General features: G+C 44.8%; 1 protein-coding gene across 1 annotated transcript in view; it reads left to right on the forward strand.

The window, feature by feature from the left end:
* The window catches only part of LOC138567794 (cytochrome P450 2F2-like), an 832,705-nt gene that overhangs the window by 475,934 nt on the left and 330,570 nt on the right, over nucleotides 1-26,201 (forward strand). Inside the window, exon 6 of the mRNA XM_069646284.1 lies at nucleotides 16,386-16,527. Coding sequence (XP_069502385.1) covers nucleotides 16,386-16,527 — 142 coding nt within the window. The remainder of the gene's footprint in view (nucleotides 1-16,385; nucleotides 16,528-26,201) is intronic.

Consider the following 26,201-nt stretch of genomic DNA (forward strand, 5'->3'; position numbering starts at 1 on the left):
CGTCCCTTGGACATGTTTGCTTATGTCCATAGCATGCGCCATGCCTGTTACTGCATGTGTTTTGCCTGCACTGACCCATGTGTTGTGGAGGGACATGATGGAAGTGATCTTTGACAGTGCCACTCATCTGCTATTGCTTCCTGTCTAGGGGACCATTGTACAGTACCCTGATGCTTGTGTTCTATGTCTCCCTCTACACAGCGCAAAGTGAAGAAGAGGGCGGAGACGGCACTGTGGAGCAAAGCGGCGGGGATGCCCCCACGGCTGCAGCAGAAGGGGTGGGTGAGCCCCCACAGGTGCTTGCAACAGCGGAAGACGGTGTGGAGCCATCCAGGTTGGTGGTTTCCACAGAGGAGGAGGAGGCCGCTACTGAGCCGCACATGGGGCCCGGTGGGGGCATCCCTGCTGGTGCAAGTGGTGCAGTCCAGGGGCTGGGGCAGGAGGCAGCACAGGTCGCCGTGGAGGTGCCTGTGCATGTCACTGTCCCTGACACTGTGACTGCACCACCATGCACCAGCAGGGATGCCCCATCGCAGGCCCGTCCGCAGGTAGGGGGGATGTCCATGTCATCTGACTCCCCTCTACCCGCGGATGAGGGGACCCCTGGCCATATGGAGAAGGTCCTGATTGGTGTCACGTTGCACACGAGTGTCATTCGTGATGAGGTGCATGCTTCCCGGGGGGAGCACGCACGTCATCACGAAGAGCACCGTGCCAACGTGGCCCAGTTGGGAGCGGTCGTGGTCGGGGGTCTCGTACATGTGTCGGGCACTTTGGCGACCCTCTCCTCCTCTGTGGAGGCTATGCGCCAGTCGTTCTCCATGCCGTCTTCCGGCCCAGATGCCACCAGGGCCCCCTGTGGACCTGCCCCGACCAATGCAGCCAACTCGGTGGGGATCCCATCCCTGCCACAGTCGGGAGTCGGAGGTCCAGCAGGGGTGGATACACCAGCAACTGGACCCCAGCAGATGGAGGATGTGACGGCATCATCGGGCAGGGCACACGCACAACGGCGTCTGTGGATTCCATCAGCCTGGATGCCGTCGTGCTGGCACAGGCAGTTGCGTCGGAGGCAGTGGCAGGCTCGACGTGGGAGGCATCATGGCTCGGGGCCATCAACATCAGGGGTGCAGGCATCGGCCGGAGGGCAGGAGAACCCTGGAATGGGAGTGGCTTCCGTGTGGGAGCGGTTGGGCCAGCAGATAGGTGCGGAGCGGCAGCGTGCAGAGGAGGAACGGCTCACAATGGTCAGGGCGGAGAACTCCCTTGAGGGCGTTGAGGCGGGCTGAGTGCCTTGAGGGTCTTCGCAGGGAGTTGGAGCTGGACACTGCTTTATCCCTGCGAGACCTCGAGCCAGGGAACATGCCCGCCTCCAAGCCATTGAACAGGAGTTTGATGATGCCCTGGCCCATGACAACATCCAGTGAGCCGTTGGGCTAGCCTGCTGCCCTTGTAAATAGTTATGTAGTTAGTGTTAGGTTTCCTTTGCTTTTTCCTTGATTTTGGACCTTTTGGACAATGAGCAACATTTTTGTATATAGTTTTTTTATTACGTAGTATTTTTAGATAGGTTTCATTTCTTCTGTTCGGGATCATGGACCCTGGATTGTTTATCTGTATATAGTTGACTGTTGGATTATGTTTTTTTTTTATTTACCCATGTGACTTTGGACACCTTTCCTTTGGATTATGATTTGTGGTTTTTCATTATTTTACGGACATGCTGCTTTTTGATTTTAATTCCCATTGTCGTTTGTTTATTTTTAATCCCATTTATGTTGCTTTTAATACATTTTTTTCATCAAACTTCAATGTGTAGTATCATATCATTGGTTTCATGCATGTCATGATATGGGTTTTGACATTCACTTACACCCATTGTGTGTATGTGAGGGACATGTGTTCATTTACATACTTGCCATTGGGGTTGTATCATGTAATTGGCAATTCTGAGTGGGTGGATGAAATACTTGGGTGGGTGTTTGGCATGTGGAGGCTGCCATAAGGGCAAGGGATCTAGATTGTGATGACGTGTTGACTGGGGGACATGTGTCAGGGCCTTCTGGCAGGTGCCTCGCAATGCTGGGGGGTGGGAGTGCAGGGGGACATGAGTGGGACATGAGTGAGGGCCTGCTGGCAGGTGCCTCGCAATGCTGGGGGGTGGGGGTGCAGGGGGGACATGAGTGGGACATGAGTGGGGGCCTGCTGGTGGGTGCCTCGCAATGCTGGGGGGTGGGGGTGCCGGGGACATGAGTGGGACATGAGTGGGGGCCTGCTGGCAGGTGCCTCGCAATGCTGGGGGGTGGGGGTGCAGGGGGACATGATTGGGACATGAGTGGGGGCCTGCTTGCAGGTGCCTCGCAATGCTGGGGGGTGGGGGTGCAGGGGACATGATTGGGACATGAGTGGGGGCCGGCTGGCAGGTGCCCCACAGTGCTGGGGGTTGGGGGTGCAGGGTGACATGTGTGGGGGCCTGGTGGAGGGTGCCCCTGACTGGTGGGGGGTGGGGGTGCAGGGAGACAGGAGTGGGGGCCTGGTGGAGGGTGCCCCACAGTGCTGGGGGGTGGGGGTGCTGGGAGGCATGTGTGGGGGCCTGGTGGAGGGTGCCCTGCACTGCTGGGGGGTGGGGGTGCTGGGAGACATGTGTGGGGGCCTGGTGGAGGGTGCCCCTGACTGTTGGGGGGTGGGTGTGCTGGGAGACATGTGTGGGGGCCTGGTGGAGGGTGCCCTGCACTGCTGGGGGGTGGGGGTGCAGGGTGACATGTGTGGGACATGAGGGGGGGCCTGCTGGCAGGTGCCCCACAGTGCTGGGGGGTGGGGGTGCAGGGGGACATGTGTGGGGGGCCTGGTGGAGGGTGCCCCTGACTGGTGGGGGGTGGGGGTGCAGGGAGACAGGTGTGGGGGCCTGGTGGAGGGTGCCCCACATTACTGGGGGGTGGGGGTGCTGGGAGGCATGTGTGGGGGCCTGGTGGAGGGTGCCCTGCACTGCTGGGGGTGGGGGTGCAGGGAGATAGGAGTGGGGGCCTGGTGGAGTGTGCCTTGCACTGCTGGTGGGTGGGGGTGCTGGGAGACATGTGTGGGGGCCTGGTGGAGGGTGCCCTGCACTGCTGGGGTGTGGGGGTTCTGGGAGACAGGAGTGGGGGCCTGGTGGAGGGTGCCCTGCACTGCTGGGGGTTGGGGGTGCTGGGAGACATGTGTGGGGGCCTGGTGGAGGGTGCCCCTGACTGGTGGGGGGTGGGGGTGCAGGGAGACAGGAGTGGGGGCCTGGTGGAGGGTGCCCTGCACTGCTGGGGGGTGGGGGTGCTGGGAGACTTGTGTGAGGTTCTGGTGGAGGGTGCCCTGCACTGCTGGGGGGTGGGGGTGCGGGGAGACAGGAGTGGGGGCCTGGTGGAGGGTGCCGCTAACTGGTGGCGGGTGGGGGTGCAGGGAGACAGGAGTGGGGGGCCTGGTGGAGGGTGCCCTGCACGCTGGGGGGTGGGGGTGCTGGGAGACATGTGTGGTGGCCTGGTGGAGGGTGCCCCACAGTGCTGGGGGGTTGGGGTTCAGGGGGACATGTGTGGGGGCCTGGTGGAGGGTGCCCCTGACTGGTGGGGGGTGGGGGTGCGTGGAGACAGGAGTGGGGGCCTGGTGGAGGGTGCCCCTGACTGGTGGGGGGTGGGGGTGCAAGGAGACAGGAGTGGGGGCCTGGGGGAGGGTGCCCCACAGTGCTGGGGGGTGGGGGTGCTAGGAGACATGCATTGTTGATCAGCAGTGCAAGGTGACATGTGGCTTGGCTGGGAGGCATGCCCATGGTGGATGGGCTGCCTGCGGGACATGAGCAGGGGTGCAGGGTAGTCCCCCGTGGTGTAGGCTGCCTGAAGGGGCCGTGGAGGTTGTAGAGAGAACACCTGGGAGGACCCGCACGGCCAATTCACGTGTAGTACTCCCCGGAACCCCTGAAATACACGTACCCTGCTGAAATTGCTTGTGAGACTTCCCGCGCACCACGAAATACACGTACCCAGGACATTCGCGTGTGAGACTTCCCGCGCACCCCTGAAATACACGTACCCTGCTGAATTTGCTTGTGAAACTTCCCGCACACCCCAGGAATACACATACCCAGGACATTTGCATGTGGAACTTCCCACGCACCCCTGAAATACACGTACCCTGATGGAATCGTGTGTGAAACTTCCCGCGCACCCCTGAAATCCACGTACCCTGCTGAATTTGCGTGTGTAACTTCCCGCGCACCCCAAAATACACGTACACAGGACATTCACGTGTGGAACTTCCCGCGCACCCCTGAAATACACGTACCCAGCTGAAATCGCATGCGAAACTTCCCGCGCACCCCAGTAATACACGTACCCCGCTCGCACTGGGCCAATCGCGTGTGGAACTTCCCGTGCACCCCTGAAATACACGTACCCTGATGGAATTGCGTGTGAAACTTCCCGCGCACCCCTGAAATACACGTACCCTGCTGAATTTGCCTGTGAAACTTCCTGCGCACCCCTGAAATACACGTACCCTGCTGAATTCGCGTGTGAAACTTCCTGCGCACCCCAGTAATACATGTACCCCGCTCGCACGGGGCCAATCGCATGTGGAACTTCCCGCCACCCCTGAAATACACGTACCCTGATGGAATCGCGTGTGAAGCTTCCCGCGCACGCCTGAAATACACATACCCTACTGAATTTGAGTGTGAAACTTCCCGCACACCCCTGAAATACACGTACCCTGCTGAATTTGCGTGTGAAACTTCCCGCGCATCCCAGTAATACACGTACCCAGCTGAAATCACGTGAGAAACTTCCCGCGCACCCCAGTGATACATGTACCCCGCTTGCCGTGCTGGTACAGGGCTAGCGCAGCCCTTTGCGCTGGTTTGGGGATTTTGATGGCTTTTCCCTGCGCAAGGGGCGTTCTTGGGGGCGTAACTGGCGCTACTGCAGGGTTGCTGCGCCACTGTGCACCACGGCTGGTTTTGGTGGCTGGAATCCATGAATACGCTGTGCGCGGAAATGTATTTTAGCGCACGCGGCTGGCGCGGGGATTCGCACACGCACACTGTGCGCCAGCCGCTTGTGCCACTTGTGCGCTGAATTCTATGAATTACCCCCTATAGGCTCCATAGGTTTTTTTAGAATTACCACAAGCGATAATTGTGATGCAGTAATTTTGAATATAATTGTGGAGCTACAATTTATGATTTATCTAGAGTGCTGGTGCAGAGAAATCCTCCACTTTAACTCAAAACTCAAGTTAGAGAGTACGGTATGAAGTGGCAGTCACTGATTTACCTCCCATTTACTGTAATTGTACATACATTGCCAAACTAGGAATGCAGCCCTAGCCTGGCGTCCTTGTATCGAGCTATTTGGGGAAGATAATGTTTAGTGTTCCAATACTGAAGGATTTTACTATACCAATGCTAACGGAATGTTGGTCAGGATTAGCTGCATTTCACAGGGGTACATACCTAATAGCATGTCTCATTAAAGGTAGAATTATTGAATTGGATCCAGCTTCTGGCAGATATGTAGGTAGGCAGCTAGAAAAATTGTAGAACACAACAGATTGCCTCAGTCAAGGCATCAAGGCGCCAGAAAAGATCTCGGATTGTGGGCAGACAGTAAAGAGTCAAACTCTGGGGAAGAACCGGGCGTTCAATTGTCGTGGTCCAATTCATTCTGAATTGTAAAGGGCAGAGAGTTCCAAAGTGTTGAAGCTGCCCCATCTATGTCTTTTGAATTTAGGAATAGTCAAATGTTTAGCAGAGGTAGAGCGAAAATGAAACTATTCATAAACTGCACTTTCTCAGAGAATGAAAAATAGCTCATGAAGCCCTTCGAAGTTTTTAGTTGGATGAAGCAGCTACTCCACACTTTGCTAAGTTGTCCCTTTAAGGACAGTTCAGGTTCTAACCAGACTCCAAGATTACATCATGAATAAGAATGTTTGGGACAGGATCCTGGCGCAGACGGACAGACATCCCACTTTCCCAAAGATTCTTGAGCAGATACACTGATCTTATTTGAATTCAAATAAGTAATTCTGTTAATTTAGCTGGAGAAATGTCATTGTCATCCATCTCTTCACTTGTTCGAGGCAGCTCTAGAATTGGTCAATCTAGTTCACATTTGAATTAACCAAGTGTAAAATTAGCTTGGTGTCATCAGCATACATGTAGCAATTCACATTGAAGCTACGTACTAACTCTGCCATAGGGGCCATATAAAGATTGACGAGAAGAGTGCTCAGACAGGATACCTGAAGAAACCCCCAAGGGACCTCTCTCATGGCAGAGGAAAAGGGGGAAAAGGTACACTATTTATTTGCGGTTAGTTAGAAACAATGAATCCATTCCCATGCTTTTCGCTCTAATCTGAGTTTATAGATACAGTTGAAGAGGATGGTATGATCCACCATATCAAAAGCTGTGGATCGATCAATTAAGAGGAGTACACTAGTGCCTCCTGCATCCTCCCACAATTGTATGTCATCTAGCGTGGCTAGCAGGACTGCCTCAGTATTATAACTCAGGTGGATGCCAGCATGAATATCATCAGGGAAAGGTACACTATTTATTTGCGGTTAGTTAGAAACAATTGAATCCATTCCCATGCTTTTCGCTCTAATCTGAGTTTATAGATACAGTTGAAGAGGATGGTATAATCCACCGTATCAAAAGCTGTGGATCGATCTATTAAGAGGAGTACACTATTGCCTCCTGGATCCTCCCACAATTGTATGTCATCTAGCGTGGCTAGCAGGACTGATTCAGTATTATAACTCAGGTGGATGCCAGCATGAATATCATCAAGCCAGCCAGCTTCTTACATGAAAGATTGAAGTTGTGATATTACTACAGTCTCCAATAGTTTCCCAATATACGGGAGATGCAAGATCGGCTAGCTGTGCAGGGTCCGGCAAAGTCTTTTTTAGATGAGGAGAGATAGCAGCTATATTAAATCGGTCAGGAAATGTGCTATCTATCAGTGAGTGATTAATAATTATGCGCACATGAGAAATTTCAAAAGATCGTAGATGTCTGAACATTTTAGCTGGGCAACCGTCAAAGGAGAACCATCAGTCTAAGTAGAACAGTTTCAGCTGTAGTGTAGAAGGAATCGATAATTTCAAAATGGTTGTCGTTACTCATGACCCCTGCAGAGAAGAGGTAGATCACACTGGTAGCATTGGAGAAGAATGAATATATTGAATGTTCTTCTAAAAGCTATTTTCTTTGCATGTTTGTAACTCCAAGTTCATGGCAAACATTGAAAACATTGAATCTCTTAGCTGTAGTTTAGTGGTGAAAGTTGTTGGGAAGGCGGGACGATCCGATCGGGTGAGTCAGAGGACTGGAAGAGTGCAGAAGAGGCTCAGGGAGTTTACAGGGGGGAGTGTCGGCATGGGCTATAGTGCATGGAGGGTGGTACATGCTTCAGCTTCAGAGTACATTCGAAATCAAACACCCTCTTAGATAGTAGCAGCCATATTGAAATTGAGGCCTAGGGGCGTGGCTATGTGCCTACTCAGATGGCCACTTGACTTTGTGCTCCCACTCTGCCGAGCAAACTTAACATATAAACAGCTTCCCAAATTACATGAAAGTGCTGTAAAGCTTGCTTTCCACCACTACTACTAACCTAAAATTGGTGGCACTGTTCGTTGTTAGGCACAAACATATGCAGTACCCTTTGGGAACACCGCACACAATTAAGACTACAAGTGACAGTACAAATTCACCTTTGGTACAAGCCTGTACTACACAGTAGAGTGGTAGCAATGGCTGAGCAGCCAGACTTATCTCAAGAATAAAGTGAGCAATATCAATAGTTACACAAAGGACAGCAATTACTATGGTTCAAACAAGCACTGGCTCAAGGTTTCTGAGTAAAAGAATATACATTTATTTACATGCCAGTTGTAAAACAATTCACTAAAGTAAAGCAGGAGAAAAATCACACTCTTAATATAATCACACCACCCCATAGATTCTGGACAAGTTAAGCTCAAAATGAAGCGTGAGCAAAATGGCACTCAAGCAATTTAAAAGGGAGGGACAGACAAGGTTAGACACAAATTAAGCAGCACCAACAAGTAAGTAAACAGGGCAATCTAGAAAAGGCTACTGCGGTGAGGAAATCAAATCAAGAGGCCTGTGCCGAAGTCAATGGACCAAAGTCTTTGCAGAGGATCACACAGTTCAGAGTAGTTTGTGGTTAAGTCTTTGCCAAGAGTTCGGAACGAAGTTGGTCAGAAGAAAAGTTACTTTAAAGAATAGAGAAGGACAAGCCCTTGGATTGGTGAAAGATTTCAAACACTTTCATGGCGGTCGGACGGAACGAACAACCGGGTTTGAACAGTACCTTAAATGAAGAAGGCTGTATCTGAGGCAGAAGTTCCTGGCAGGTCCTGCAGGCTCACGGTTCCTGAAGTGACTGTTGGACTGACGCAAAGTAGGAAAACTGGAGGGACCTGCACTTTCCAGGGAAGAAACTAGAAGCAGAGCAAAGCAACAAATAAAAGGTGTGCTCCTTTAAACCCAAGCAGATTCCGGTCCTCCTGGCTATCCGGGTCACGGTAGTTGAGCACAGCAAATTCGACCAGAGGAGGGAGGCCTGGCTTGCAGTATGGCAAACTGGTTGGTCCCAGCAGCTCAAGGGGTGAAGATTCCATGCAGATCTTCCCTGTCAAAGAAGTTTGGAGATTCAGACCCGCAGCATGGATTCACCGGAAGGTTCAGTCGTAGTAGAGGTCCTTTTCTGTCAGCTTCTCTTCGGTTCTCTCGATCCAGTGGCGACTCTGCCTTCTCAGTCCCAGAGACCTATTTTTTATGCAGTTTTCCCCTATTCACACAGCCTGGCTGTCAATCACACAGCAGGAGGCTGTCCTGGCAGGACAGTCACCACAGCCCATCATACAGAGTGTGACATGGGTCTCCAAGGAGACCCTGTCGAGGGAGTCTCAAACCCCTCCCTCACATCCTGTCCCCCTCAGACATTCAGGTGCCTACGCAGGGCTTCTGTGCAGAAGCACGTCAAAGGACGGCGAACAAAGGAACCAAACCTGGTTTGGCGCGCAGAGTAAAAAACGAGAAAGACCTTCACAACAAGAAATGGTAAATAAACCCAGCCAGAACCAAATAAAAGTAAATGGGGTCCAGCGGATTTAAGTTTGAGGCTACTAATTTAGCCTAAAACAGTAACAAGGCTATTTAACTAGACAGCGGTAGGAAAAATAGTGTAGACACCACTGCCACCGGCCAAATCTTAAAGAAAGGGGAACGAAATAATGTTCCATGAGAAACAGACAAAAAGGGATAACTGTTAACCCTTTCTAGAACTCTATGTAAGATAGTGTTTAGTGGGTCTGTGCATTTAAAAAGACTAATAAAGTCAATGGCAAATTTACTTGTTCTGGGAGACAGTAGTCAGTCCCAGAAAATGGAGTTTAAAGTGGGAAGTCTGGAAAAGACAGCCCTGTGTCACTGCACTGAAGGTGCTGTGCAACGCGCAGTAAAACGATGATGCCTATGGAGTAGGTGAGGCGCTACAGTCTATGAACACAAAAATGTAAAACACACACAGCAAAACACATGAAAGAGTAGGAAAAAGGCTCACACTCTTACCAGGTGAAAAAAATAAATCCTAGAACTTCAGCAAAGGTGCTGAGGGACTCAGTAGGGAAGGGAAATTAGCCATTCTGGAGAATTCTCCCTAACATTCGTGGAACCCAGGTCCCTGCTATGAGGTGAGGCAGAGAGAAAGTGAAAGCATCCACAGATGTGGCCTGTGGCAGCTCATTTGCGTAGTGAAGGAGCTGACGTTTCCTGTCAACTGGTACGGCTGACGTGATGGGAAATACATTGCTTACAGCACAGAGGCTGAATTTCTTCACAACAAAGGCACACAAGCAGGATACAAGCACAGTTTACAAGGAAAAGGTTCTTTTGGCACACAGTTACCTTTAATATTTAGTGGAAATGGGAAACTTAAGCAGTCTATGCTTATTATAATATTCTACTTGGCTGCAGGCATATATTAAGTGCATAATTCTATAAAAAGCATACAATTTATGTGGCTTCTTGGTTATTAACTAAATTATTGGTCATACACATTGTATACATGTATTGCCACCAAACCAACCCAGTAGGGCATCTAAAAAAGGGCAACCGAAGGAAATGCCCTTAACTTCAGCTAAAAATGCCCCTAAATGAAAAAAAAGTGACTTCCCCACTGCTAAAGGTGACATACAAGACCGGTCATGCGAGCCATCTTAACAGAGATAAAGGCCCTTAAATCATTTATGGAGAAGGGTTAGCAATTCCGAAGATGTAACAGGTAGAGTGGCAATACTCAAAAATACTGTTAACTCTCCTCAGAACCAAACAGAAAATCTTGAAAATAGGAATAGGAGGAATAATCTACGGATGGTGTGCCCTGCGGAAAAAACAAGGAAAAGGATAACACCATTCAATTCCTATACTACATGCTTCCTTTACTCCTGGAGCTTCCATCGCCCATCAGGTAGGGCCCGTATTCTCAACATGCAACTCTCCCAGAACCACCAAAATCTTTATATCTCAAGATGTACCTAATGCCACTGTGGCAAGAAGAAAATAATTACTGACTTTTAGACCTGCTCTAAAACAATTAAAAGCCATGTATGGAATCATTCATCCAGGCATTCTAAAGGTTACTCTTAATGATCATACATTCACCTTTCAAAATCCAACCGATTTGCGAAACTTCATCCAGTCCCATAGAAGAGAGGAAATTGATATATCCGGACCACCTACTTGAACATAAATGTGTCGTATGAAGCCAAGATCAACACGTGACTTTCTCGCCATAGAGGGTTACCGGGTGAGCCTTTTCAGGTCTGGCTCTTCACCCCTACTCTACATTTCTTCAATCCCAGCATGGATGGGAGTAGCTGTTTCCCGTCAGCCACTACTCTTTTGAAGGTTATCTGTTCTACATGAAGGTTACAGAAATCCATTTTATTTTCGTTTGTCTACCCCTTTACCTTATGTGTCTCTTCCTCTTGTCTATTAATACTAACACAGATCAACTTAGCAATGCTCTCTGAATGGTTATCACATAGTTTTGCTATCCATAATATGATGCTACATGCACATATACAACATATTCTGTTATTGTGGCCCATACATTTGTGTACACTAACCCTATTGTGAACTATGTTGTTTAATATAATTTCATGGGAGGTTAAAGGACTGCGCAATCCTATTACAAGACAGAAAGTTATTTCTCATCTCAATCAAGCTAAACCATCCATCCCATCTATACAAGAATCTCACGTTTCACAGTCTGAAGCTGCTAAACTGAAATGCTTGCAGGTGGGTCAAGTGTTCCCGAGTGCTGCAAATGGGAAAAAGAATGGAGTGATCATCCTTATCAATAAACATTTTCAAAGTAAGGTCCCAGCTACTGAATCAGACGTGGGAAGATGGGTACTTGTCAAGTTACTTATTGATCCCACAGAATACTCTATTTTAAATGTATATTGCCCAACCAATGCTGAACCCTCATTCTGAATTCAGTTAAGAAATTAAATCCTCAATTCCAGTCCTAAAAACCTTATTGTATGTGGTGACTGTAATGAGATTACAGATCCCTATCTTAATAGGAATCCAATGTATGGTTCAAGAAAACAAAATCCCACTTGCAATTTTCCAACTTTGTTTCTGAATTAGGTTTAACTGATGCTTGGACTCATCCCTCTGATTTGGAACACACTTTTTATTCCAATCCTCACAACTCCTTCTCAAAAATTGACTATGTTTTTATTTCTAAATCCATGACTAATCATCTGCTAAATGCCAAGACAGAATGTATCACCTTGTCGGACCATGCACCTGTTCACATTTAACACTCTGATCCACAATATGTATATAAATCTACTAGATGGATATTTAATTCAGCCCTCTTGAAAGATGAACACTTCACACAATTCCTCCAGCAGCATCATATCCATTTCTTCTCAGAAAATCTGAGTACAGACACCTCCATTGTAAAGAAATGGGATTGATATAAAGCCATAGTTCGAGGACATAGCATATCTTATACTGCTACTAAAAAGAAAAAACTCAAACAAGAAGCAGTTGACATTCTTAAAACAATTAAACACAGCAACTTTGAATACAGTACAGTACAATTATATGGCCACACAACATTCCTGTGCCAAAAATATAAAACAAAAATATATCACTTCTCTAATAGATCTAGTAAATCTCTAGCATCTTATCTTGGATGTAAGAAGGAAAAATCCAATAATGTAGTTATTGAAGACCACAATGGTAATAGAGTCTTCACTGGTAAAGGAATTATGCAATTTCACATTTTTAACAAATATTATATACTTCTGAAGCTTCGTCTAACAATGCTCAGGCTCAAGACTTTCTTCGGCACATACACCATAACTCATATTCAAAAATAGACTTCCAAGCACTAAATGCTCCTATATCCTCCAATGAAATATACAAAGCTATTAAAGACCTCAAGAAAGGTAAAGCCCCTGGCACAGACAGTTTTCCAATTGACTTTGTTTCCCACTTTAATGATCTCTTAGTTCCTAAAATGAATGAACTAAACACTCTATTTATAGCAAATGAAAAAGCACTAGGAACCATTTCAGAAGCTATGTTAATCGTATTCCCTAAACCTAACAAATGTCCTGAACTACACCAAAATTACAGCCCAATCTCCTTAATCAATACAGATTGCAAAATCTTCACCACGATTCTAGCAAATAGACTTTCTTCCAAATCGAATTAAAAAGTGATCAGGTCGGTTATGTTAATGGGTGATTATCATCAGCCAATATTAGACTTTTTATTGATATTCTTGAACCATTCAGAAATCTACAGACCAATGTGCGGCCATAGCACTAGATGCAGAAAAAAGCTTTTGATAGGGTAGATTGAAACTACATGTTTAAGGCTCTAAAATGGCATGGGATTAAAGATCCTTTCATATATATGGTTAAAGTACTGTACTATAACCCTAAAACAGCAGTTTTTATAAACTGACAAATGTGCTCATACTTTCCATTATACAGAGTTACACATCAAGGGTGCCCCCTCTCCCCACTTCTCTTTTTTCTTGCGATGGAGCCTTTCCTAGAAGCAATACGACAAGATGACAATATAACAGGCATACATTGTAGTGGTATTTAGACTAAGACAGCTGCTTATGCAGATGATATATTATAGCTTCTGAATAAAACAGTCACTAGCTTAAAATATTTACCTAACATTATTACACATTTCTCCCTAGCATCAGGATACAAGTTCAATACAGATAAGTCAGAAATTGTACCACTCAATTTCACTGTACTAAACTTAACATTAAGTTCTCTGATATGAAATGGTGCCTCACAGGTATCAAATATCTGGGCATTCACATATCATCCTACACCAAAGATATTATCAAACAAAATACTCCAACTATCCTAGCTAGAGTAAAAGAGCTTACTAATTCATGCTCCCCCCTTTATTTATCATGGCGGGGTAGGCTAAAATCTATCAAAATGATGATCTCCCCAATCATAATTTACTTTCTATACATGCTCCCAATCCCCTCCCCCCTTATTTGTTTAAATGACTGGATTTCTTTATTCTCAAATTTCTCTGGGGGAAAAAGAAGCGAAGAATTTCTTTATGCAAACTTAAAAAGTCACAAACTAATGGCGCAGTGGGCTTCCCGGATAAAAAAAATATATATCATATGGCATTTGTATTACGTCAAGCACAGCTGTGGTTCATTCCTACTTACTCTAATATGCCTAATTGACTTCTTTTAGAGAGGGCAATGGTTTTCCCCATACTCTTGCTGGTTGCCCCAACACCAAGAGAAACAATAGATTTTTTTACCAGTGATAGCATTAATCTTTCTGTCCAATATCTTTGATCCTAATTGTTTCCATCTGTTACAAAAATATCCCAGTTTATTTCACAATATACTTGGATGAATCCCTCAATAAAAGTCAACAAAATAATTATCTGTTGGAAACCATGGCTCTCTATGGGTATTCAATATGTAAAACAACTGTTTACTCAAGGAGTTTCACTCACCTTTAATGATATTGCAACTAAATTATGTATGCCGATGTTATTTATGCAGCAATATTTGAGTTTGATTGATACAAATATGGAAAATGTGGATTCATTAATATGTAAAGCTATCGTCTCTCAGGTTGAAAGAGTACAACATATGTCAAACTCAAATTTTACGGCTTCCATGTTTTATAAGATATTGTCATTGATATCAACTAATGAAGATGCATGGAAATGTCTAGTAGCATGGAAGCAAGACTTTTCTTCAACAGATACCCAACTAGTATGGCCCTCTTTGTGGAAAAACATCTCCAAGGTTATCACATCAGCAAGCCTTTTTCACACCTTGAACTTCTTCCACCATAGAGCCTTTTCTTACCCCACTAATTCTCTTCAAGGCAGGAATTATACAAAATGACAATTGTTTGAGTTGCCTTCTTACTCAAGGCTCCTTTAAACATATAATTGTTGAGTGTGCAGGTGTTAAAGTATTTTGGGAAAAACACCTAGAAATCTTTTAAGCATATTTTTTTATCTGCAACAAGATTTCTGCCTTAGCTTTCTTTATCTTGGTAGCACAACTATACAGCCAGAGATTGACAAAAAACAAATGTTATTTGTTTGACCTCTTAATTGTAATAGAAATTCAAGCTATAACACTTAATTGGAAAGTTCTTAAGCGTCTACATTTTAAAATATGGTGGATATGTAATATCCATAGAATTGAAAAATGAAATGCAACATCTCCAATTTTAAAGCTCAAGCATGAATTGAAATGGCAGCCATTCATATAATTCTTAGAGGATACAGCTAATAGATATGACAATATTCTGTTAACATTGTTCATCTCGGCAAATACCTTACCCCCCCTTCTTTTTGTTCATGTTTGTCCTGTTTGTCATTCGTCTGTTAATGTTCAGGAAACATGTTATATCACAACTATTAGTTTATCTTAAAATGCATTCTTGTGCATCAGTCTACTTATTTTCTATAATACCATATAAGGCTCTAATATTGTGTAACTCTATTTTAGGTAAGTTATTTGCTCTATCACTTGCATATCTCGATTTGTTCCATTATATGAACTGGAAGCCTTATAACCTCATTAATCTTAATAAAATATTTAAACAAAAAACAAAGAAATCAAGGCCTAGCTTTGTACTGTAGCCAGTCCCGCATGCCAGAGCCACACATATGGAAATGAGTGTGTGTATGCAGGAATAGGTTGTAGCTTGGGCACCAGTGAGAAAGGCCAGAGCTGCGGCGATTCATAGACCCTTAATTGTCTCATGTTGCCAGCATTCGTATCCCAGAAGGAATGTACCCTGCAAGACCACAAGGGCGTTGAGAGCTCTGAAAAAAGCAATCCCATGAAAAGGAGGACACAAGCCTCCGACCTTCAGGCCCCATCCAAGAACCCCAGCATTCCAAAGTACCAGTCAGTCCCAGACCACCGGCCATAAAATTGTTAGACTGCCAATCGATCAGAAAAGATCAGAAATCAGGGACCAGTTGCCTTCACCATAGGTCACAGGATTTGTGCTGCGAGGTGCCACGAGGGGCAGAACAGCAAATCTAAAATGAGGGTGGGAAGATTTAGTCAGGTGCCAACATGTCTGGAATCGAGCTGTAGTCTGTTAGATGCAATGATCTCGAAGAATACTCTTAGCCCTTGTCTGCAGTACCAGTTTCACATTAGGTTAGAGATAGATCATGTATTTTTTTTCTTTGCATAATGACCAATTAATTGTAGCTTCATGCCTAATGACGCGCAAGAAGAAACCCACGAGGAAGAAATTGGACAGAAGGGTCTGGGACCAATGACCTGGCATCCCTTACCCTATGTAGAGGGTCTCACCAACCAGCCATTTGGATTTGTACATTATGTAATTTATGTCACTAATGATGCTGTGTGCCTTCATAAAGTGTTGCTCATGCTGATTTTGCAAGAACGTTCCGCGGCAGCAGAGTACTTTGCTGGCACATCTTTATTTTAGTGGAAATACAACCTTGTTCACCTTGCAAGGGGTTTCTCTACAAAGACTAGGCCGAACATTCTTATAAAAAGTGAGGTAGTTGCCCAAACTCCTTAAAGATTTGCAAGAACAAAAATTTGGTTGGTGATACCAGTACAATTGGTATTTTGTTTAAAGAATGTGAACATGTTCATTTAAATGGTGAAAAGACCTGCAAAGTAGTGGTCGCCTATGCTGATGTGTTTACTTTCATATTGATCTACCTATTTTTGAAGCTCTGTTGATAAATATATATTGTTCTCTTTTAAAAAATTGATTAATTTTTGTTTCAGGAGAAAGATAATCCAGCTTCTTTTTTCAACTGGGAGACTTTGACAATGTCCACTTTGATTCTGTTTTTTGCTGGGATTGAATCAGGCAGCACAACCATGAGGTTTGGATTCATATATCTGATGAAAAACCCTCAGATACAAGGTAGGTTCACGATAAAAAAAAAAAACATTACCCAATGAGGTAAATTACTTGATCTGCTGGTGATTTCATAGATTAGTGCATACGTGCAGAGGAAGAAGAACTTGAAATTCATGTGTAAGAGGACGGAGATTTGCCGAGAGACACATCAGATGCAGGGGACATACAAAAGAACACTTTCAGACATTCACATCTCTACAATAGGGTCCATAGGTATATTTAAATGAGGAAAAAGCCTGTGTATGTAGCAACTTTATATGTCAGTTTTCACTTTGGCAAACTCCCAGTTGCTGCCTTCACCTGTGGTTGGAAAAGGGAAAACTAATAAATGTGCTAATTGCGATTGTGTGAAAGAAGCGAAAAACACATTTTCCTTTTATTTGCCCTTTATACAACTTGTCTAGTAGAAAGTTATTATTCCTGCTTCTTAGGTTGCTTGTGGTGTGTAGTTTTAACTTTGCAAAAAATGTATCTAATTCTACCCCTCAAAGCATGTCCCCATTTTTGTACCTAAATGTATGGGTATAGCCTGGAAACGTAGAACTAGAGTATTCATGTAAACTAAATAGTTTTATGAACAAAACCTCTTTTAAACTGCACTGAGCACTTTGATCTCTAATGGTGTAATACCCAGAAATGAATGAATCAAGATGTTCATCATGTATATATATTGTTTTAATATTGCTTGCTATTTTACTATAGAAGTATATGACTATAATGATGTGCAATATTTTGGATTTAATTGAATCTTGTGGATGAACAGAAAATAAATCAACTTTTTAATATTGAGGGATGCCTGGCTTGTCGTGTTGACATAACCCATACATAAAAAGTATATGTTAAAGTGCAGGATGTCTTTGTACCAAAAGATGAGAGGACCCAGCATAAGCACAATAGGCTGTATAGCACTGGCCAAACCTCTGGTGTCAATATCGCTTATGCCGGTCACAAGGCAGCTGTACCCCTCCCTGCTCAAATAGAAAATTCAGCATGTGGTGAATGGTGGGCCTTGTACCCTGCTCTTCCCACCTAGCATGGTACTCCAACCCTAGGTGTCCCCACCCCATGGTGGTGTCCTTAACCCACGGGCTGCCCATCCGGATGGCTGGCCAGCACTTGGGGGTCACCGCCATGAGATCCACTAAGTCCCTACCAATTCAACTATTAGCTAGTCACACAGCCTGTCCTCTTCCTAAGCCACAACCTATCTTTCAACAACCCCAAACTGAACCACACCACATAGCCAACCCCTATACCTGCTGCCCTAGCTAGCCCATTCACAGGTGTTTAACAGCTATTCACCTGAACCTACACAACAACTCAACCACCTATATTAGCAGAAACTACCAGGCAACTTCAAAACATTGTTACTAGACAGAGTTTATCCTACAACATCAACCAAAGGTCCCCCAAGATAAAAAACAAAACCACATCAGGGCCACAAAGGAAATACCAATAAATGACCAAATCGCAAGCATTTACAGCTCCTGGTTCGACAACCACAACCAAAGAGCCCTGAGATAAACACCAAAAATCAATCGGACCCACAAAGGAAATACCAGTAAAAGACTGAACTGCAAGGGATTACAACCCTTGGTTCAATAACCACAACCAAATGACCCCCTAGAAAAACACCTAAAACTACATCAGAGCTGTTCACGAGGGGAGGAATTTACTGACGGGCCCATAGATCAGCGCTCACCCACTAGAACTTGTAGGAAAAGAAAGCTGCACCATGTGAGGACAGGGGGTGCAGGATTCACATACTCCAGCACGACTCAGTAAGTTGGCAAAGGGAAGTCTGTTTAATGGCAAGTACAGAGAACAAAGAAACAAATGGGAATCAGCAGCATTGCGATCACCTGTCTGGCTCCGACTTCCTCGAACTTCAGTTGAACAGTAATTCTTATAGGCAATATTCGTCATCATTGACGTCTAACTCTACAAAACTCAACATGCAATATAATTGGTTAGGAAAGGTAACTTAAGTATAGGTGCTATATCTGTATATGATAATAGGGCATGCGGATTAGATAACTCTTATCTGGTGGGCATTTACGCCCATCCCACTACATCACACGTGATTGATGTCATCACAAGTACGACGTCTCATTGGTTCTGCCTTCTATAGGACTCCAGATACCTTGGTCCATTGTGATTGGTCAGGTTACACCCCTAGACATAAATCCACATTTTAATTAGCAGCATGCAGAATGGACAACCAAGGGCCTGGTGTACCAAGTTTCACCCTGCCTCCCTTCCATCAATCAGTATTTTAGGGCTATGTGTCAATTAGTTGTCTGGGTTTGGCCTCGAGACTGTAGTCTCTTATCGGGAAAGGTTATGACATCTTGGGTTCTGCATGACATCAGGCGATGGTACCTCTTTGCGCCTGGCTGGTCACGTGTCTGATCACCATGGATCTGCTTCAGTTTTCAAGCTTTTATTGCATTTAATTCTGTTTGGGCCCTACCACCTGCCTGGGCCTCTCTTATCTTGACCTTCAAGGGTTAGCTGGTATGCTCTGAAGTTTGGTTCTTGCGAGTTGATGCTCTCCTCCACTCTCTGGGTGACCTCGATTTCTTAGGCATGAGCCGCTCTATGTTGAGATTCCGTTCTTCCTCTCTTTTCTAGCTGAGTTGTGAAACTTGGCCTGCCAGGCCTCTGGCAGCCTGGGCCCATTTCTGCTTTACGAAATGGAGTCACACTCGTATAACGTGCCTCTTGAGGTAGCTATATAGTTGGCGCATGCCGCTTCTAATATTCTACTAAGCATTGCAAGCAGTATCGATTTCTTAGCATCTTGCGTTCCATGCCTATTTACAGACGGTTAACAGGTTGGTTGCTTCCATATTGTCTCGTAGCTCTGTTTCCTCATGTTTTATCATTGTCTATTCTCTGTGTCCATTATATTTATTTAGTCTTTACTTACGTTGGCGTGTTCTAGTCGATAGTGACTTTTTGTTCATTCATGAGTCTGTTTAGGCCCTTGTGTCATTTCCAATGGCCTTCCATTAGGGCTCTTGGGGTCTCTTTGTGGATCGTATGTAGGCACTCCTCATTTCGTATTGGCGGCAGGTATGGCTGTCTGATAGGGTACCGTGCTGCCCAGGGTTTTCTGGTTATGGGTGCTTCAACAGGTACGGATCTTCTAATGTATACTGGGCAGAGTGCTAGTGCAACTCTCTGTTGGTTAATTTGCTCCTCATACGTCACGTGCCTTGGTGAGTACCATCCTGGTAGCTCGAAATCAGGGGCAGGGGTGCAGGTCATGTCTGGGACCTCCTTTACAAAGCCACAAAAGAAATACCAGTAAAAAACCAAACCACGAGGGTTCACAACCCCTGGTTCAACAACCACACCCTCACCAACTACAAGCAACAACTAACCACAAAGACTGAACAACTACACCACGAAGACTGAACAGCAAGGGCCAAGAAACATACCAATCCAAAGAGGACACCCACTCAAAGTAATCCAACCCACAACCCAAACACCATGCCTCGCCACAAGAAAGACAAAGCAGCTATGATGGACAACAGAAATATTAATGAAACTTCAGCTGCACAGGAAGGTGCCAACCAGCAAGATCTCACAACTCTGAAAAACTGGGTAAAGAAGTTCCAGATGACCCGAGGACACACTCAAAGAACAGAGCAAAAACAGACTACATTGTTCACTACCTCTCCAGATACGACTGCTTGGTAAGTAAAGTCAGACCACCAACAAGGAACTCACAGGCAAGAAGCGAAATAAATACAGACCCCACCAGTATGCCAAATGCAACACGAAAATTGATAAACCACCCCAACCCGGATTACACAATGGACCATACTCCAACTAGAATCAGGGACAAACTGGAATCCATTTCTCTCTACACGCCCTACATCACCAAAGACTGGAACAAAGGACAGGCACCAACACAACTCACTAGCCGGAATGAATCAAAATCAATAAACCCTGCCATCAACCTAATCAGTCTACTCAATGAAGAGGCTGACCACCAAAAATCTTCCTTCCCCTCTCAACAGGCACAACCAGGAGAGAAATGCCAGCAACGGAATCCCAACCGGTAACACACCAAACAAAACTAACAACACAAACAAAAGCCCAAAATGAAAATCAAACAAGCTACACTGCAGCCTTTCCAACATTAGATCCATGGCAAAACACTCAATAATAATACTTGATCTTCTAAGCGAAGGAGGCACAGACGTGCTCTTTCCTACAGAAACCTGGTTACCAGACAACAACAAAGTAATCGCGAACAAAGCTATACCAGACAACTTAAAATTAATACATGCAGAAAACAGAAGATGAGGCAGAATCGCAATTATACACAAAGAACACATCCAAGCGTCTTAACTCATTCCAACCGATGTAGAAGACTGTGAATCGCTCCTCATCAAGACTGAACTCAAAGACCAAACCAACATAGTATTCCTTCTGATCTACAAACCAACATCTTACAACATTTTACAAAGCCAGTTTAGCAACAAAATTAGCTGACGCCACTGCTTTTTTATCAACCTACCATGACAACCTAGTCATAGTCATAGTGGGAAACATCAACATTTGGTTTGAAAAAAAAAATGAAACCACAGCAAACTCACTTGGCGCACTCCTGGAAACATTGCATTTCAAGCAAATAGTAAATGGATCCACAGACAACACCGGACACACCTTGGACGCAATTTTCTGCAGAGAAGAACTATGCGAATCTGCGGCACCTACACCGATGGTATGAAGCGACCATTACTTGATACCATTCTACATCGCACTCCAAATCCACCTACCAGCCGGAAGAGATTTGCTCCATGCCAGTTAGAAAAGAAACTGGAAGAACCTAGACCTGGAGGCATTAGCAAATTTACTAGGATCGACCCTTCCAAGCTGAACAGAACCCATTGAAACAACCATAGATGCAGCAAACACACTCAACACCTGGATCAACAAGGCCTTAGATGACCTGGCACCAGAAAAACCATTCAAAGCCGTCCAAACCAAAAATACTGGCAGAAAAATGATTCTCAGAAGAACTGAAAAATCAGAAGAGCCAGCAGCAAAATGGAAAGAATATGGAGAGAAAAATACACAGAGAAGAAAAAATAAAATACCAAAGACAGCTCATACTATATAAATTAACAGTCCTCAAAGCAAAACAATACTATTATGCCACAAAAATAGAATCGGCAAACAGTCCACAGAAAGAACTCTTCAGAATCATCAACTAGATAAAAACAACCTCATCCTGCTAGAAGCCATCATCCCGACACAAGCACTCTGTGACAACATCATCAACCACCTGAGTTCAAAAATAGATACAATCCAGCTGACCATCAACACAACCGTGGCAAATACAACCACACCCGCCGAACTACAGACACTGGGCGAAATACAGACTACAGCAAAACTCACCTGCCTAGAACCAATCACCAATCGGCATACTGATCAAGGACACCAACCATGCAGGATCCACAAGGGACCCTTGCCCCCTGACATCTTCAAAGGAATCCTCAGTCACAGAACCCTTGTGACACACTTCCGGAACCTAAGGAACCTATCACTCAAAAGAGGAATCAATCTGTCCACCTTCAAATCAGGATACATAAAACTACTGATCAAAAAAGAATCAGAAAGTGCAGAAGACCCAAGCAACTACAGACTGATATCCAACCTGCCCTACCCAGCAAAGATCCTGGGGAACCATGTGTACAAGATCCACTTAAATATGTGGAAACAAATGGAATACTTGACCGGTGACAAGTTGGCTTCAGACCAATGTGAGGCACAGAACCAGTGTTCCTATCGATATGGGACGACCTGAAAATAAACACAGACAAGGATGCCCAATCGGCCCTCATACTATTGAACATAGTAGCTTTCGATACAATCAACCCTGCAACACTATTAAAAAGGCTGATGAGATGTGGCATACAGGAATCCACATTAAAGTGGCTTACCTCAATCTTACCTCAATCCTAACAAAATGAACAGAAAGAACCCATCTACCACCGTTCACCCAAACACCAAAAATAAATCCTGCAGAGTCCCACAGAGATCCAGCCTCTCCCTTCTGCTTTTTAACATCTACATGTGCCCACTGATGAAAATCATTTGAACACACGGACAACAGCATACAACTATGCAGATGACACACAACTGATTGTGAAAACCATGATAGACCAAAAAGTAATACACACAGGGACACAGTTTCACAACACCAATAGTTTATAGGACCAGAACACAGAACCACTCCACCTCCTTGCTCAGACACCTTCCATGTCCCAACAAGATGGGCCGAAGACCCAAAACCAAGAACGTTGGTTGATAACATCAAGCGTCAACCAAAGAGTCACTCCAGAGGCTCCATCAAACCGACTGACCTACTAACCCAGCCCCCTTCCTGCTCCTCCAACATAACCAACACAACTACACTAGACCTTGGGCTAGCCACACTACACATAAACACACCAAGAATCAATTCAATGTTCACATCCCACCATCTCTCTGGGTTTATGGAAGTACACTTAGAATAAACCACCCGCCAAATAGTCCATACAACTGCCAACAACACAACTAAACATCAAGACACCAGATAGTCGATCAGTAACAGCCACCTGCAACTCTGGATCCCTTATGGATACAATCTAGCCAGTGAGCACAACCACAACCCACCCAACATCACTTGCAACACTAATAACAACACAAACACTGTCACACTCTCGAGGCACTATTTTTTTACTCTTATGGTTCTAATGCATGGGCCTCCCGTACCAACTCCCACATGCAAACAACATTCACTGGTTCTGAACCTATCCTCTCATCCCATCCTCAGGAACCCCACCGCCTTCCTCTTTTGCAGAACCACATGAGAGCCTGGACACTGACCGTAGGAGGTAACGGTGCATGGTATAAATCAACATAACATAACAATATGTGCTTTAGTGCGCTGGGGGAATGTCAATGTTCTTGCAAGTAGAGGAGTCCAAAAAAGAGATCGAACAGTGATAAGAAGGATGTGCTGGGATATTACGGACAACATTAAAGAGCTTAGCCAGCAGTACCCATCTTGCAAATAATGCATTCAAATAGCATAACAATCCACACCATTTCTATCTTGGTGCAGAGGCATAATGGTCTTTCTGGTAATTATATGGATTAGCAGGAATATCAGACTTTAAAATTACAGTCACTCCAATCTGGAAGAAACATGGACTTTTGTGACATGATTTAAAACTGGCCTGACAATGGGCAAGAATATTGCTCCCTTCAGAGATCCATTAAAAAGAGTGAAGGAGTGAGCAAACATATATCTTGCACATTCAAACAGAATGAACTACCTCAAGGTGCAGAATTGATGTGAATATAGGAGAATACAGAGAAGAGGAATTTTGATCTGTTGCTTCAGTTATCTGGCAGACAAAAGTTTCACTGTTTAAACTCTTATTTTGTTAATATGAGGAGAATCTTGGGAGAGCCAGTTCCGTAATAGAGTAATTAGAAATGTGCTCTAGAGGGTATTTTGGAGGACATGTAAACAGTATCCAATGAATAAGACTCTACAATTTAATTTGATCATCAAAAATTACCAGAGAAGGTTTTCAGGGACTCTCCTGCACTGGACACATGCCTGTGTTGTAAATTTCCTACAGGGAAACAATGTGAACTTTTCCTAGCACCTCTAAATACCCTCAACACTGCATTCTAGGGTAATTAAAGTTGATGTGGAATCCAATTTGAGACACCTACATTCAGGCAGCTACAGCAATCCAACTGTGATTTCATTACTGCACAAACTACCCTGCCCATGTTGCACTTTAGAGTCGTGGTGCATCATGATGAGGGTGTGTTGTGGTATGTGCATGTAAGGTTTATTGTCGTTGGTCATGGTATGGTAAGAGATCAGCAGTGAAGCATGTTTAGGCATGCACTGCTCTAGCCAAAGGATAAGTCGTTTTCTTTTGAATTGGTCTCTGCTCCTTGGTTAGGTTTTAGGAGTTCATATGCTGCGGTTTACCTCCACATCATCTGCCTTTTTCAGACTTTCTATTCCTGCATTGTTCTGTCTACCTACAATCATCTGCCTTTTTCTGACAGCACATGATTACCCATGCTCTAACTTATTTATGTGCATTGTATTTTTGTTTTGGCCACTGGACATCATCCTATACCTATACCTTTCTTTGGGTGGTACATTTGGAAAAATATCGTTGCATTCTTTTTTAATGTGAGAACTTTAATGTGGCACTGTTTTTCTAGTTCAAAGATGATAACTAATACAGCGTTAATGTTAGTGTTCCAATTCAAGAATAATCTTGTTGGTTGTAGAAAATGATTTGATTGAATGTGATGCTTTCTATTAAATGAAACAAGGTCAGAATGATAGTTTACACTAAAATATTAAGTATACAATGTTAAATGGCTCAATGTTCCACAAGAAAAACATGCAATGTTTGAAGTCTTTAAAGAAAACCAAATAATGTGACTCGATGGTGCTTCAGCATATGTGTGCAATTTTCTATAAAGAATTAAAAGAAAAGGGTTACAAAGTTTGAATTTGTATCAAAGTTCACACCAACAACGGTGGGAAATGAAGGAATCCAGGCTGTCTTGGCTCCTATGTGTTGCGCTCCCATCTCAGAGGTCTCAGGGACAAATGTGTTCTTGTTCTTTGGCTCCCTAATCAAGGGTGCATACTTCCAGGGGTCCTTCACCGATAGGTCCTGGGAGGCATTGGGACTGGCAGTGATGCAGGCTTTATTCCAGCAGCAGGTACCCCCAATTTGCCCAGGGGATGCATTGAGAACAGAGCTCTCCTCTGCATTGGACACTCATTATTCACCTCACTGGTGGAGGGATCTGGAAAGTCAACTCTCCTAACAGAGGCCCAATAAATCCAACCTTAGGTGTGTGTTCTAAGTATATTCAAAGAAGGACGCCTGGGGACTCTGTTGCGATCCCAATTATTTAAAACAATAAAAACAATCTTTTACAAAAAGACCAGAAGCTCCTGGTGTAGCTGCGGCCTGCAGCCCCTGCAGTGCAGAGGGCCCCCACCACACCAGGTCTGGGGAGTCCCCACCTATCAGGGTGAAGGCTGGCCTGGGGATGCACGCAGTAGGGATTGGTGTCAGAGCTGACTGTGATATGTGGCACTTGTCACATGCCACACTCAGCTCCAACCCCTTCTACCTTGCAGCTCACATAGAGGAAACAGGAAGCTCACACAGGTTCTTGGTTCCTGTTTGTGAGCAGCACGGGCAGCTGATTTTGGCCTGGAAGGACAGACCAAAGCTGCAAGAAAAAGGTAGAAGGCTTTTTTAAATCATATGATGTGTATTTTGCATGTGTGAAGTGCTTGTCAGATATATGTATGTGCATGGCGGGTGAATGAGAAGTAATGTGATGTGATGTGATGTGTGTTCTTTAATGCTGTGGGTGGGTGGGTGGGTGGGTGTGTGCCTGTGTAGAGAATGCAATGAGTGGATGTAAGCAAAGGTGTGAGTGTGTGACTGAGTATGAATGTGATGGTATGTTTTTGAATGTTCTAGGTTGGTGTGTGCCTGTGTAGAGAATGCAATGAGTGGGTGTAAGAGAAGGTGTGAGTGACTAGTGGGTAAATGAGTATGAATGTGATGGTGTGTTTTTGAATGTGCTGGTTGCGTGGCTCTGTA

Source organism: Ambystoma mexicanum, chromosome 2p, assembly GCF_040938575.1.
Source record: "Ambystoma mexicanum isolate Mex_15411 chromosome 2p, UKY_AmexF1_1, whole genome shotgun sequence".
Taxonomy (NCBI): domain Eukaryota; kingdom Metazoa; phylum Chordata; class Amphibia; order Caudata; family Ambystomatidae; genus Ambystoma; species Ambystoma mexicanum.